General features: G+C 34.9%; 1 protein-coding gene across 4 annotated transcripts in view; it reads left to right on the top strand.

Moving 5' to 3' along the window:
* LOC150099935 (murinoglobulin-1-like) overlaps positions 1 to 16201 on the top strand; it is a 139700-nt gene that overhangs the window by 92902 nt on the left and 30597 nt on the right. For all 4 annotated transcript variants that reach the window (XM_090402815.1, XM_090402816.1, XM_090402817.1 and 1 more), the window contains 3 exons: positions 9829 to 10065; positions 13693 to 13741; positions 13858 to 13950. In XM_090402815.1, coding sequence (XP_090258941.1) covers positions 9829 to 10065; positions 13693 to 13741; positions 13858 to 13950 — 379 coding nt within the window. The remainder of the gene's footprint in view (positions 1 to 9828; positions 10066 to 13692; positions 13742 to 13857; positions 13951 to 16201) is intronic.

A 16201-nucleotide genomic window follows, 5' to 3' on the forward strand; every position in this document is an offset into this window, starting at 1 on the left:
TTGCTTGAAGTAAAACCGAAATTAATCCATAATCTGGTAGCTGGGGTTAGAAATTAACCTGTTTAAATTACAGAACACAAGATGTGGCAGTTCAAAGAAATATTAGGAAAGGTAATGAATGCCTGGTTACAACTGCAAAATTATAATTAAAGCAGTAGATATTAGGAAGGGGCTTCACAATGTTAACATTAACAGAACGAATCTATTGTGCTACTGTAATTTATACCGAATGGATGAGGAAAGGTTAGGAAAGCAGGTTGTACCAATATGATAAGAAACGCCTATAGAGACTAAATCAGAGTGGTTTTATACAATTACAAGTGTGTTTTAGAAAACCGAAATAAGATCTGAGAATATTGAAGTCCAAGAGAGAAGTCCAAGAGAAGTAACAAGTAACAGAATAATTTGTTAATTCATATGATAATTTCTATACGTTTGTTTATTAGAATTTGATACTAATGTAACTTAATCATGTCATGTATTATTGTTATGGTCTCGCATATATCGTTAACTAAAAGTTACGCAACTATCAGCCACTTTATGGCGATGTCTGTGGATTAAATATTTTTGAAAAATTAAATAATTTGCACCGCAATTAAAAAAACGTTAATGTTCAGTGAAATCTGTTACGTGATCATAATGCCTTGAACGTATTTGTTGAATGAGAGTACTGTTCTCGTAGGATATCAAGAAATTAGTGTGGACAAGGCTGACTCGTGTCATCGAGCTTGTGCCAGATCAGTAGCATATTTCAGAATCGCTTCCCTGTCTAGCCATAGTTAAAGATTTAGGAACAATGAAAATTTGAATCGAAACTAAACATGAGGTTGGATAAACACGAACTGTTCTCTTTGTGGATCTCAACATAACTGTTTAATGGGATCATGTTTGGTTAAACTGAGTGTAATATTGTTACAAGAGGCATGAGCGAGGGATGTTTCCCATGGGATATTGCTAGAATTTGAGAAGATATTTTAACATCGTTAATATTGTTAATAGTTAAAAAAAAAAAATCAGCTAACGCCTTCTTATTCCTATACGGGAGTAGGCGAAGCCATTTAGCCCTATCTAACTTTTGGAGACTGAGTGGGCAGTTCAATCTCCACTGGTACTAATCAGAAATAGATGGCCCAAGGCTATCACTAATTAAGCAGTACACAGTTAAGAGAGACGGCTCAAATGTGCCGCCATCTCGTGGTCCCTAACCCTAACACAATATATTTAATGTCTGAAATAATGTGGGTTCTACGGTCGATTTTCTTGAGTTTACGGGACGAAAAAACCCGAGTTTCCGGGAGGAAAAACCCGCTTGCCCGTGCCAGAGATCGACTAACTCGGGAACCGGTCGAAAAAAGGCTTAGAAAAATTTCCTCTAGTCGCCGACTAGACTTGAAACCAAGTCTTCCTTCGTGCGGCCAAGCGCCGTGGTATGCAAACGCCATTGTTAATAGTTTTCTCAGAATATATCAGATATTAGAATGTGTCCCAAGAGTTCGAAGAATAAATAGAGTAGGAGCAAATGGATGTGTAATCTTATTAAGCAAGAGATTCGTAAGAAAAGTACGATGTTGAAGGAATACCGTGTGCATAAGGATGACGTCCGTTATGGACGTCATAAGCAGCAGGCTAGAATAGTCACAAATGTTGTACGGAAGGCAAAGTCTGCGTGTGAATAGAAACTGGCTCTGCGTGCTGAAGACAATCCACAAGAAGTCTGTCGATATGCTGCGAGTAAAAGAAAGAATGAATGTTAAAGAATAACTCTTTTAAATCCTGATGTCGAGTGTTACCGATGCAGAAGAGGCTGCATCTGTAACACTCGTGCCCATTTTGTTAAAAACTATCAAACTGGTGTACGCAACATTGCACCCATTATACCTCTTCACTAGATGAAGAAACGCAGGGGTATGAGCACGAGGTATTACAGCGGTTGCACAAATTGTATAAGAATACATCAATTGTGTCTGATGGGATAAAAACACGTGTGCTAAAAGAGTGTTTAGCTGAACTGACAAATCCTCTGACCAGACTTTATAATATGAGACTCAGAACAAGGAAGATTCCGCAGAAATTGAAGGAATCTATATAGTAATTCCATTGCACAAGGGTGGTGCAAAGACCGATGTATTCAACTATCGACCAATCAGTACCTCAGGAGTGGTACTAAAGATTTTGGAAAAATTGGTCAGGGCTCACATTCAGAAGTGGTTTGACAGTGAATCTCTACTTTGCAATGAACAACATGGGTTTACTAAGGAAAGCTCATGCTTTAGCAACTTGCTCACATACTATAACATTGTTATAGTATGTGAACTAGACAAGGGAACTAGACAAGGGAAATGGATAATTTGCCATGATACTTTTGGATTTTGCTAAAGCTTTTGAAAGAATACAGAATGGCAGACTGCTGGATAAAATTGAAGAAAATGGGTTTGGTTTATACAACATTAGCATGAATAAGAGGACTGACAGATAGCAAAAAGTGGTATACGGGGGATCTGAGTCTGCAAGGTTAAATGAAACAAGGGGTGTACCACAAGGTCTGTGCTTGGTCCACTGTTATTCAATATGTGCATTAATTATATTGGGTAGGATTTGACAAGCGACATACAGCTATTTGCTGATGATGCAAAGATAGGTAGGGTAATGAGGAATGCCTGATATGCAGTCTTTGCAGAATGATTTAGATAGGCTGAATTGTGGGCATGGGAAAATAGATGTCAGTTCAATGTTAGTAAATGTAAAGTCATTCACCTTCGGAATGATTAGATATTCTATATCGTATTATATTGGTGGGATTAGGCTAGAAGAAACTGATGAAGCTAGGGATCTTGTGGTGTTAATAGATAGGAAATTAAGTTTCAGGGGTCATGTGGCAAAGATTGCAAATACAATTGCAATGCTTAAACGTTCATGTAAAGATAAGGATGTTGTTCTCAGTTCTGGTCTACTGGTTTCCGTTGTGATTCTGATATATTGGAGAGAGTAAAAAGTAAAGTGTTAAAATGATATCAAGATTGTGGAATACTGAGTATGAAGACAGATTGAGAATATGTAGACTGCAGACAATAGCAGACAGTAGAAAGAGGTGAGAAATGATTGAGACTTACAAACTTCTGAAAGGTTCATACAGGATTTCAATGTATGAAATTTTTCAATTTATGGAGGGTGGGGAAAGGAGGAGAGAGCTCCTTTCAAGCTGAGAATGAAGTCTGCTAAGAATGGGTGAGGACTGAGTTTTTCTCTCATAGGGTGGTGCGTGATTGGAATGGATTACCATTGAATGTTGTGTGTGCAAGCTGTGAATGAATTCAAGGATAAGTATGATAGCTGGTGTATGTATATCTCGCTAATCCGAACCTCTTTAGTCCGAACCATCCAGTAATCCGAACTGGGGTTTAAAAAAACAGTTTTATTTATTACGTTTTGTGTACTATTATTTTTATTTAATAATTATTATTTAATTATTATTATTTATTTTATTATTATTATTACAGTACAGTATTTTTTTTCATACTCTCGATTGTACGGTTATACTGGAGGTTATTTGGTTTACTGTGTGTTCATGTTTACTTTTTTATACTGTTCAGCATGTACTGTATTGTCGGCATGAATCACAAACACAAAAAGAGGAAATCCGAAACGTGCATAATTTGATTAAAAATATAAATCCAGATGTTGAAATGTCACCAACAGATGTTGCGGAATGGATTACAGGCAGAACCGAAACTGAATTCGAAAGAAATCAAATCAGATGCTGATATTATAAATATGACGCTACAGAATGAATTAAAAGACGATGAAGAACACCAAGAAAAAGAAGTAAAACATGAATAGGAAATTGACAGTTTTCATATGTGTATGGAATGTGCTAAGCAGAATGATATGCCATTCGACAAAATTTTGTTGCTAATTCAACTCCGAGAAGAAGCATTCGAAAAATGTTTAGTTTCCAAGAAGCAAAAGAAATCAGCGATATTTTTACAAAGAAATAAAACATTTTTGTGTAAATATTTTGTGTGTTGTGTACAGGAAAGTGATATTTTTTATGCAAATTAAGTTATCTATTGAACTATGCATTTTTATTTAATCAGAATCCTCAACAATAAGTGCATACAAATTAAATATTTTTACTAAAATAAATTTGTGTACTGAATTATTATTATTATTATTATTTTGTTTTATATTACAGTACATTAGCTCTTTTCTATGAGTTAATTTTTTACAGAATTAAATTGATGTACCATTAGAATCTGATTATTTTTGTCTTAAAGCTAGATAGTGTTGTCTCTTGGGGGGATATTCGCTAATCCGAACGAGCATGGTTTTTATTAGTTCGGATTAGCTAGATACCATGCATGTGGCTTCCCTCAATGAGTCTCTGACTACCTGGAGGTCTCTCGTAAGAATGATAATAATATATATGTTTTTTTCACTTTGTCATGTCTTGCATACATATAATAATTACATTATAAAATTATAGAAATTACAAAATTTAAAAATTACATACAAATGATAATAGTATTTTTTAATTCAATGAATTTTTATTAAAGTTATGATTGAATATTATGCATTTACAAAACATGTTCTAGTTGAAAAGATATATTTCGGTGATTACACCACATTTTTTATTATTCAGTTATACAAATATAACTGAATAATAAATTTAAAAATATGTGGTGTAATCACCGACATATATCTTTTGAACCAATTAGCCACAGAAGTCTACGCCTACAATGCTCTAGTTGTTTTTTTACAGTGAATTGCATACTCATTTTTCTATTTTTTGTATAATGTGTTGATAGTAGATACTATATATAGTAATTTGTAGTTTGCAATTATATAAATTACATTTTTAACAGCATTTATAGTATAACAGTAAGTTATATATATTTTACAATTTTTGCTTTTAATGTTTTTAACCGCTGTATCTACAGCACTTCAATGTATTAAATAATTCTCTCTTTTTTTCTGATCTCTGTTGAGGTATAATGTCTCAGCTTGCATCCTTGAAGCTTTTTAATAAGCTTATCTGAGGATGACACCGGTTAGATATTTTTTTATTAATTTGATTGGTGTGTTGGAAGTATGCTCAAATTAATGATCTGAAAGGTCTGATCAAAGTGAAATTGCATTCTGATGTTATTGCATATATCTTGATGGTAAACATTCATCTTCATTATGGTCTTCTTTTGAACTAATAAGGGACATTTTTTTCACTGTGGCAGCCTTTCTGTGTTTTCTTAGCTTTTAATTTGTATCGGCTTTGAAGTTTGTGACTTCCTCAAGAATATGTTGCATCTGTGATCCACAAAAACTGGTAATTTTTTCTGCTTTTGCTTTTCTTGCTTGATACAACAGATTCTGCTGGAATGGTGTTAAATATTAGGATAGAAAGATTCGTGTATTGTCTTGCAATGCATTCAAGTCCTTGGCAACTGTTTTTTTTTTCTGTCTGCTGGCTTTTATGAGATTGTCTCTTGTGGACTTGCTTCTATGACGAACTATGACTGGCGCAGGTCGTTGCAAGCCTTGTTTTTTTGCTCTTCCTGGGATTCTAATTTCTGGTCTGAATGTCGTTAAACTATACGGGGATGTCAATCATGGCCTAATTTTAAAGCTACGTCTCTGAGGTTTTCTGTAGGTGCAGTTTCAGTAAGATCGTTTCTGACAAGATCTTCTTGATGTTGTTACTGATGTAAAGATTCGTATTGTAGGTTTAGAGAATGAAGTTATTGACGTACTTTGGATGTCTCTTTCATTAAATTGAGTTGCCTGTTAGTTAGTGCGTTAATGCTGAGTTTAATGCCGTTCGCAACACTTCTATCACTGCCAAATTGTTATGTTTGACCAAATCTTCATATTCGTTAGATTATTTGTTCTTTGTTCGTTCTGTTTGTCAAAGAGTTCTTGGACAAGATCTAGTAAGCTGGGTTTTATAGTCTCTAAACCGTTTTCTATTAGTAAATTTAAATGGTTTAAATTATAGGACTAACTTGTATTTTTTGTATGTACAGGTCGTCGTGTGATTTTGCCTAAAATCACGCCCTGTGACACAATCTGCTGTGTAGTAGGTGGCTGTCTTAGCTACTTTTTTTGTTCTTCCTGCAGAAGCACTTCCATTCCTCGCGTGTTGCATTGGATTTATGTTGTCAGGTTGTTTCTGAAAAACTGGTACATTTTAAGTGTATAATCCTAATGCATTTCATAAATGTATAATCCTAATGCAAATCATGTCAGGTACGTAGAAGTTTCGGGTGGCTTTGCCGTGGTGATTGTTGTTCTTATATGTTATGTAGTTTGTTGACTGTGGTCTTGTTATTTGATATGTTGTTCTGGTTACTCTACATGTTGGGCTGTAGTAGTGTTTTAACATGACTGTGTAGTGGCGTAAATGTTTCACCTTAAATATTTTGTGTTTTGTCCATGCTTCCTGCATAAGAGTGGGTTGTTCCCAGAATATCAGTTTTATCATTTTATCTTGCAACCATTGTAGCCTGTTAAGTCTGTAGTCTGCACAGAATGCATATGATGTGATTGCATATCTTACAATGTTTTCACATAATGCTTTATAGATTAGTATTTTTATGTGGGTTGGGGCAATGTCTTTTAATCTGTGTAGTTTGCTTGCTATTATCCTAAGCTTGGTATGTAGGTAGTTTGTATGGCTATTCCAACTTTGATCTGCATCGAAGTGAAGTCCAAGGTAGCGTGTTGTTTTCACCTGTGTGATGGTTGGGATTTTAGGTTCTGCACTTTGTGTATAGGAGGATGAATGTTTGATAGTGAGATATTTAGTTTATATGGGCAGGGTTTGGGGGTTTTTGAATATCATTAGCTTTGTTTTTCCAGGGTTTATATATATGCCGTTTTCGGTTAACCAGTTAGTGATTTGATTGATGTCGTGTTGCATATTTTTGTAAGCGATTTTTGCAGTGTTGTGAATGGATACTATGGCAGTGTCATCTGCATATTGGAAGATTTTACTTTTTAGGGGGAGTTCGCTTATGTCGTGTGTGTATATGTTAAATAGAATGGGAGATAGGACAGCTCCTTGCGGTACTCCACAGGTTACATGTACCTCTTTGCTGTGTGCTGATCCTATGCGTGTGATGTGCTTTCTGTTTTTCGTGTATGCTTTAAACCACTGGAGTAGACGACCTCCAATTCCGATATGGGCAAATTTCGTTAACAAGGTTTTATGTGTTAGTGTGTCAAATGCTTTTGTTAGGTCAATGAATACCACTAATGTTATTCTGTTTTTATCCAATGCACCGTTTATTAGATCTGTGAAATCTTCCAGGAGTGTTGCTGTTCCTTTATTTTTTTGAAAGCCATATTGTGTTTTGGGTATGATTTGAAATTTTTCAACGTATGTGGAGAGTTTCTGATGTACAATGCGCTCCATGATTTGGATGATTACAGGCAGCGTGGCGATAGGTCTGTAATTACTTATTATGTTTCTTTTTCCCTGTTTGTGTATGGGTGTGATTAATGCAGTCTTCAGTGTTTCAGGTATGTGTCCCGTTTCGAAGATTTTATTTAACAGTTTTTGTATAACTGGAAGTAGGTCTGTTGAGTGTTTCTTGATGTCTTTTGGTCTGATTCCGTCTATCCCCGGTCCTTTGTTAGGATTAATTTGTTGAATTGCCAGTGATAGTGCTTCCTTTGTTACTGTAGGGAACCACATCGACTGGGTTGCTCGTGGACCTAGTGGAGAATGTTCGTATGTGTGAGGAAAGGTTGTTTCTTGTAGCTTTTGGACAGAGTTCACGAAGTGCTGATTAAAATTGTTTGCCAACTGTTTGAGGGATTTGGGGTCGCAGGCAAAGCTGTGTTTTAATGTTTCCGTGGCTGTGGTTTTGTGTATATTGTCCAGCATTTCATTAATCAGGTGCCAGGTTTCCTTTATGTCGTTCTGTGCTGTTGTTAATTTGTTGCTGTAATAGTTTCTTTTCGCCGTTCTAATCTGGGTTGTTAGGAGATTCCGTTTTCTTTTGTATTCAGCTTTTAAAGCGATATTGATCGGTGACTTCTTAAGTTGTTTCCATAGGGCATCTTTTCTTTGTATGTCTGTTAGTATGTTGTCTGTTATCCATGGATTTTGTTTCGTTTGGGGGCGTATTTTTATTTTTGTTAATGCTTTGTTGTATATATTGTTAAATGCAAATTTAAGATTATTATATACAGCTTCAGCTGAGTCTAAAGATGCTGTCTGCATCCACTCTGTTTTTCTGATTTCATCGTTCACTATGGCTTCGTTTACAATGCTATGATACTGTTTCGTAGTCTCAGTGATTTTTATGGGTTCTGGTTCAGTGTGTAACTGCAATGCTGTGAAATAATGGTCTGCTAGTTTGCATGTTATGACGGCTGCTGTGTGGCTGTTTGGAGGGGCCCTTATATTTATATGATCAATGCAGGTTGAGGTTGTTGTGTTTCCGACTATCTCTTCTCGTGTATACGACTGTATGGATGGGGTTATGTTATATGCCGATAATAGGTCAAGGTATTTGTTCTGTGTTGTTATTTATGTTCCTAATGTTTATATTAATGTCTCCTATTATTATCAAATATTTTGAGGTGCCTACTTTCGTGGCTGAAAGCCATCTGTTTAGTTCTTCTAGGAATTTTGTGGTGCTTAAGTTGGGTGGTCTGTATATTGCATTTAATATCAGGGAATTTTCTTGTTTGATGTTTTTAATTTCGATGCATATGTTTTCTGCGTATTCTAATTTATAGTTTATTTCTGTTACTTCTAGTTTATGTTTGGTAAATATTATTATACCACCGCCTCGTTTTGTTTGTCTGCAGTGTTTGTGTTGTTGGAAGTGTGGCATTTGGTAGGAGGATGCATCCTCCTTTGTCGTAGATACTTCAGTCAGTATTAAAATGTCTATTTCGTCTATATCTTCCTTCAGATAAGCTTGCAGGGTCAGCCAGTATTTTTGAATGCTTCTGATGTTGATGTGGAGAATAGATAGTCCTTTTTTGGGGATTGTGAGATGTTTCCATTCTGATATTGATTTCAGAATGTGGCAATTATCATGTTCCGGGGTGATTACGTCTGCTTGATGGTGTGCATTCATGTTGGTTGGGGTGCTGGTCCTTCTTTACGAGTTGTCAATATTCCTTTCAATGTGACAGCCTGTTGAGGTCATCTACGGATTTTATTTCGATTGGTTTTGAGTCGTGTGTCTTTCTAAGGAATATTTTGCTGTCTCTTATCCATATAAACTGGTAATTGTTTTCTGTTTTTAATTTCCTTGCTTGGTAGAATATTTTCTGATAATGTGGAGTAAGGTATTCAGACAAGTATATTGGGGTGTTGTCGTGGTATCCTTTCAGATCCTTTACTACTTTACTACTTTAATAATAATAATAATAATAATAATAATAATAATAATAATAATAATAATATCAAGATTATGGTGAATCTTTGCCCTGTTTAATAGATATCAATACCCTGCTTTATGTATGTAGTAATTAACAAAAAAAAATTAAAACAAAACTGTTGCGTATTCACGGCTTAGTAGCCAATGACGAGTGGCCATCATGCCAGCGAATTATTTATAAGAGCTTTGGCTGTTTGGCCGACTTCTGGTCTGACAAATCTTGTCATTTGTGGACGAAACTGGCTAACTTAATTTCTTTTAAATATTCTGGCTGAAATCAGAGATTGAATATGCTAGGTGTGGAGAAGACGGTAAGTGTTGTACTCTTATTTTTAATGGACTGAGTTAAACATAATTAATGCATTTTTTTAGATATTCAATTTATTTAAAATCTAAATGTGGTCACTCAACATTCTGATTTTTCTTTCAACAGTTCGAATTGCACCTCGAGAAAACTACTGACTTTAATTTGTTAGATGACTCACCTGCTAAATTTTGCATTTGTGGAAACGAGAGTGTCATCCACACTTTTATGGTGGTTCCAAAAGTGATTGGAGCTGTGAACATTACTGCGTATGCTTTTCAGGCAAAAGGCATCTGCGGAAGAACGAAAACCATGGTAACTATCCCATTGATAAGCGATGCTGTGTCACAACAAATGATAGTAGAGGTAAGTTTCGACAGTGCTGTAGTTTTTAGCCAAGTAATAATAATAATACACTGTAGAAAAAGCTTAACCTTTGACAGATAGTATGAAATATTAGTGTAATGTGCATTACAATTTGGAAGTTAAAACCCTTTAACTGCTGATTTTATATTCTACTGACATTGTACCATGTGCAGAACTAGTTTTTTATGCAACCAGTCGACTACCGCCAACCAATCATATACGGGCTCAGCACAGCAGCCGTGTATTTCCGAGCACATAATAATACACTAGTGGCCAAAATTGTGGAAACCTTTTGGAAAAAGTGTGTTTTTGAGGTATGATGGCTTATAACACCACTTTGCTTTTGGTGTAATATCATAAAATGATATATCAATGGAAAGATAATTTATTCTGGAATGAAATGCAGCAAAGATTGTTCAATTATCTGTATTCTATGAGACGTTATATCCAAATAACCAGAAAAAAGAAGCACAACTTGATTAGGTTGATATGAAGTAGCTTTCCTTCATTTGAATATCGCCAGTGAGCATGAGTGTTTAAAGAGCCAATCAGGTGTCTTTTTTTTTGGCAATCAGACAATAAGGTCACAGTGGGATTCAGCAATTGATGTCATGTATTGGAGCTGAGAGGAGGATATTTGTCAGTGTGTTATGTGATTGCTATCAAGTTGGTTGGTTTTTTTATTGTGTTCATTCATTTAGTGAGCTTGTAAAACGTAAAAAAATTAAAGCAGTAGAGCAAAAGGTGGACTGGTCACCCAGTACGCGATGTGAAATAGTACTATTAACTGAACAAGACTACAGTTAGAAGAAATTAGAAGAACAATTGGTGGAAACTTAACCAAAGTTGGCATTTCTAAATTTTTGAAGAGGTATAAGGAGACTCGGTCACTTCAAAACCAGACAGATAAAGGCAGGAAAATGTGCACAACAGCAAGTGATGATAGAAGAATTTAGAGACTGTGCCTACGTGACAGAAGAAAATCATCTGGGTGTATACAAAGTGAAATGGCGCAATACAATGTGAAGTTGAGTGCAAGCACTGTTCGGCGCAGACTGCAGGAATTTGGTCTAAATGCTGGAATTCCATGAAAAAAGCCATTTGTATCTCTCAAACAAAGGTTGAAAAGATTAAATTGGGCTAAAACCCATGTGAACTACACAGCGGAACAAATAGACAATGTTATTTGGAGTGATGAGACCAAAATCTCCCTCTTTGGTAATGATGGTATAAAATACGTAAGGAGAAGAATGGAAGAAGATTTGCATCCTGATTGCATTACACCCACTTGGTGTTATGATCTGAGGTTCTATGACATCAAAAGGTGTGAGCAGAATTTGCGTGATTAATGGGAATATAAATGGCCAAAAATACATAAATGAAATATTTGAGCCCAAACTGAAGCCTTCCGCACATGATCTTTTCCATGATAATGAATCATTTATATTTCAACAGGATCCAGCTCCATGTCATGTTTCTGCTGAGTGAAAAAAGTGGTTTCAAGATAATCATATTCCACTGCTGGAATGGTCTGGGAATAGGCCAGACCTTAACCCAATCGAAAATCTATGGAGCCGACTAAAGAAACCTGTTAGTCAGAAGCAACCCACCAATAAACCCCAATTAATAGAAGCAATGATTCAATCTTGGTTTCACATTATAACAGCTGCAGAACTAAACAACTTGGTTCACTCCATGGGAAGACGTTCTAAGGCCGTAATTAACGCTAAAGGTCACCCAACTAAGTATTAACTCACATTGTGAGAATTTTACTAGGAGAAAGAGGAATGATATGATAGAGGTTTATAAACTACTGAATGGGTGTTACATGATAGCGTCAGATAAAAGTTTTCATTATATGGAAGGTGGGGAGAGAATACGAAGAAATCAATGGAAGTTAAGTTTTTATACAGTCAAGCAATGGGTAAGAGCTATCATTTGTCTAATAGTGCAATGAGTGAGTGAGTGGTATCGTTTGTCTTTAGGCATAGTCAGTGCGTGAAGTATGAATGAATTTAAGAGAAGGTATGCCAACTGGTTTGGGTGATTTGTAGCCTCCCTCGTTGGAAGTCATTGACTCCCTAGAGGGCTCAGATAATAATAATAATAATAATAATAATAATTTCAGAAATCCTTACTGAAAAAAAGCACATTAAAAATCATATGAAATGCTTTTTCTGTATTTCAAGCAACATGATAGAATGACAAGCAATTTCGTAATAACATTCATAATTCTTCAGATGTCAGAAAAGATAGCTTCTAAGAAGGAGAACTCATTCGGTTTCTTTAGTCATAAAATATACAAACGTACGGTTGGTTCCAATTACCGAACTGTGGAAGATACTAGAAAAACTTGGAATGGATGAAGCACTTATCTACCTAATAAAGAGAAGATTTTTGAGCACCCTTTGCAACAATCAAAACAGGATGAAAGGTTTCAAGAGTATTCAGAGCAAGAAAAGGACAAAGTAATATGTGGCATGTCTACAACCCCTTTTAAAATCTATTTACAGAATGTAATTAGAGAAGGTGAGACTGCCTGTCGAAGAAGCGTTGCAGTAGGGAGACAAGTGATGGATTCTTTACTTTGGCCAACAACCAGGGGATAATATACCACGAGAAAAGTGATGCAGGATGAAGGAATAAAACAAAAATAATCGAGGCGTTTGAATTAGAAGTACTTAGATATATTTTTGTAAAATCGAATGTATGTTATTAGAATGAGTCAGGTTTTTTAAAATTGGATATACCAAGAGTGGGGAAAATAAATTGATTCAAGCAGTTTCAAGGATTCGCGAAAATATTTTATAAAGGAGACACTTGTGAAATTCTCACAAGCAACTGTTAAGTACTGTATGAATAAAGAAAGCGAATATTAGGGTCAGTGAACGTATTTTCACAGATCTAGATGAAGGAGTCTAAAGCAGCTCCAGGAACAGCTCCATTCAGAAGAAATAGCTCGCCAAAGGAGTATTTATCACATAATCTTTACAGTGGTAATGTTAGAAGTGCTAGATCATAGGAGATGGTTAAAAAAAGTATTTGATCCGTCTGCTCCAAGTAGAAGAAAACGTAGTAAATCTCGAGTGACTTCGATAGCAGGAATACATTATTATATATTATTATATTTATTAATAGCAGGAATATATTATTATATTTATTAATAATTTCATGTGACTCTCAGTAACGCAAGATTCTAAACCTATTATTCACTATTACCGGGAATGGGTCAGAAATTCCACATACGGAGCCATTGTCTCATGAAGGACGATGATATTATCTAAAGGCTTTCAAGAAGCGCCATGTTGTTCACGGTAAGACTGGGTCCAATATACTGATAGTTGGACAACTGATACTCGAATCACTCTTCGAATTAGGCCCTAAACTCTATTATTATTATTATTATTATTATTAGTAGTAGTAGTAGTAGTAGTAGTAGTAGTAGCAGTAGTAGCAGTAGTAGTAGTAGTATACTATTATATTAATATCGTGCAGCCTTATGTGCCAGTGGGCACGGAAAGACTTCATCATGATGATATTAATATCATGTCACTGTTATGATCTTATCATTTATATTGTTATGCTATTTTTATTAATAGAATAATGATAAAAAAATTCTTTCTACAGGCAGAGGGCGTCAGGAAAGAAAATCTCACCACCGAATTCTACTGCGTGAGTGAGTAACTTTTGTTCTCATGAATAATTTTTAGTAGCTGAGAATATACAATCATTCCCTGAAGATCAATTTCTAAGATTAATTTACTTGAAAATACAAATTTTCATTTTTTATAGACGACAGCAGTGAAACAATTATATCTAAGAAGAACTTGATTGTGCCAGAAAATGTCGTGGAAGATTCTGGACGGGCTTTCTTTCATATATTTGGTAAGGAAACTTTGTAGGATTGTCCGAAATTTATTTAACAATTTTGGTTTTCTTGCTTCTATTACATTTTTCTCTTATGCAAAGAAGTTCATAAATAAATGAATTAATGTTTGATTTTAATTCGTAATGACTTTCGAAAAATGTAATTTTATTTAAGAAAACGTTCACACATATATATATCAGTATATTTCCGAGTATAGTCACTTCCATTTTGTAAAATACGTATTACAAAGTGAAAGAAAATTACAATGGAACATGGAATAAAAACAACATTTTAGTCATTTCTGCCCTATGGTTATGTTTGATTGTTCATGTATCGGTTGCCTTCTTTGCATTTCGGATGTATTTTTCATAATCTATTTGTTTCCAAAAGATCAGCTTTTGGAAACACATAGATTATTTGTTTATCATTTTGTACTGCAGAGTTATTAATCCATTTCATTTGTAATCTTGACAGAATGAATTCTTTATTATAGCGTATAATAATATGTTTCACATCATGCACATAAGTGCTTTTACGTATCTAGGAGAAACGTCTTTCGGTCAGTAAAGCAAAATGTTTGTTATTATCATGCGTTTGCTTTGTATCAGTTTTGTGTGGCTATTCCGATGGACATTATACATCGCGCTCTATTTCAAGGAATCCGTGGTACTTTTACTTAGATGTTCTTGGATTGTTATATATTTCTTGTTAACTGGTTATCGCTGTAAGATTTTGAATATCATTGATTATGTTTGTCTTAGTTTAAAAGGATGGAGTTCATGTTAATCCAGCTGTTGCGCAGATTGATGTCGAGTTTACCTTTGGTATTGCATACGTCCAAACATGGATGGTTAGAATAGCTGCATCTTCTGCGTATTGAATTCTGTTGCCGCTGAGAGGCAGTTCTTTGATGTCTTGAATTATTTTTAACTCTGCATTACGGGATGATCCAATGGGTGTTATTTGTTTTCTGCTTTGGAGGTAATTACTAATTAATGTGCATAGAAATCTACTTATTCCAATATGTGTCATCTTTTATAGCATTATTTCATATGAGTGAATTAAATACTTTAAAATTACAATGAAATTTTTGATTTATTTATGGCTGCATTGAGCAGATTTTTTAAAATATCCGAAACAGTTCCTATACTCTTCTCTAAACAGCGCTTTTGGTAGCTTAAAAGTATTAAAATAGAAATTAAAAGAAACTAACAAAAATAAATGCAAACAGACATGAATCAGTGCCATTCAGTTTCCCAAACTGCTGGCACGAAAATTGCGACATTATTTATTGGGCAATCAGATTATGATAAGCGTGTTTAAAAACATTCGATGCAACCGTTACTGGGAAATTGTTGATTCTTGATGCATCAATTCCATCCAGATCTTGGTCTTTAAATCTGGGTCTTTTTTTAGCATTCACGCATGCGTTTTAAAACTTTTTTTTTTTTGCTAACCTTTCCTCTCCCATTCTGTTTAAGATTCCATATCACGTGAAATTGGCTCTGCTTATATAACTTTATTTTTAATATGATGATGCCATTGATATCATCTGTTCACTCTTCCGTTAGTTTTCTCGGATTTCTCAAACGTGTGGTCTCAAGTCCTTTATCAACTGTTTTATATGTAACGTAGCTGTCAGTTCGATAGGTTAAATTCGATAGGTTAAATTGGATTGATAACGGTCTTTTATATGTTGTAATTACTTTAGTTTTTTGACTAATTCTTTCTCTCTCTGATAAAAATGTATTTATTTGACTCTCTAACGCAAGATTTTCCAAACTCTGTTCCGCGGAAGATAAATAAGAACTTCTCGCGAAATAAATTCCGCGAGAAGTTCTCCTGGAATTTGTCATTTTACTTTTCTAAGCATTTTTCATGAATAAATATTTTATAGTGGAAATATTCTGAGGAGAATAATATTCGTGAATATGTCAAAAAGCTCAGACCCAGAACGCCTAATAAGATCTGTGTAGCAAATGCTAGTGACCAAGCCGTGTATTTTTAAACGCGGAAGTATTCATGAATTATCGTTAATTTTCACACATCGAAACGTTTCAACATTTGAAAATGGGAACGCCGTTGTTTGTGACCGGTCATAAAAATTGCCTGCAAGCCGATTACAACAAAGGGACGCATATCCTCTGTTCTCAAAACTGAACGAAATAACATCCGTGTTGCAAATGTTAGTGACCAATCAGTAAGGAAGTATAAAGAAACTTTTTCCACTGAAATTAAAGAGATCATGGATTTTTTAAAAGTAATAGG

The sequence above is a fragment of the Typopeltis vanoorti genome, chromosome 13 (assembly GCF_054136105.1).
Source record: "Typopeltis vanoorti isolate ZY-2024b chromosome 13, IOZ_Tvanoo_1.0, whole genome shotgun sequence".
Classification (NCBI taxonomy): Eukaryota; Metazoa; Arthropoda; class Arachnida; order Uropygi; family Thelyphonidae; genus Typopeltis; species Typopeltis vanoorti.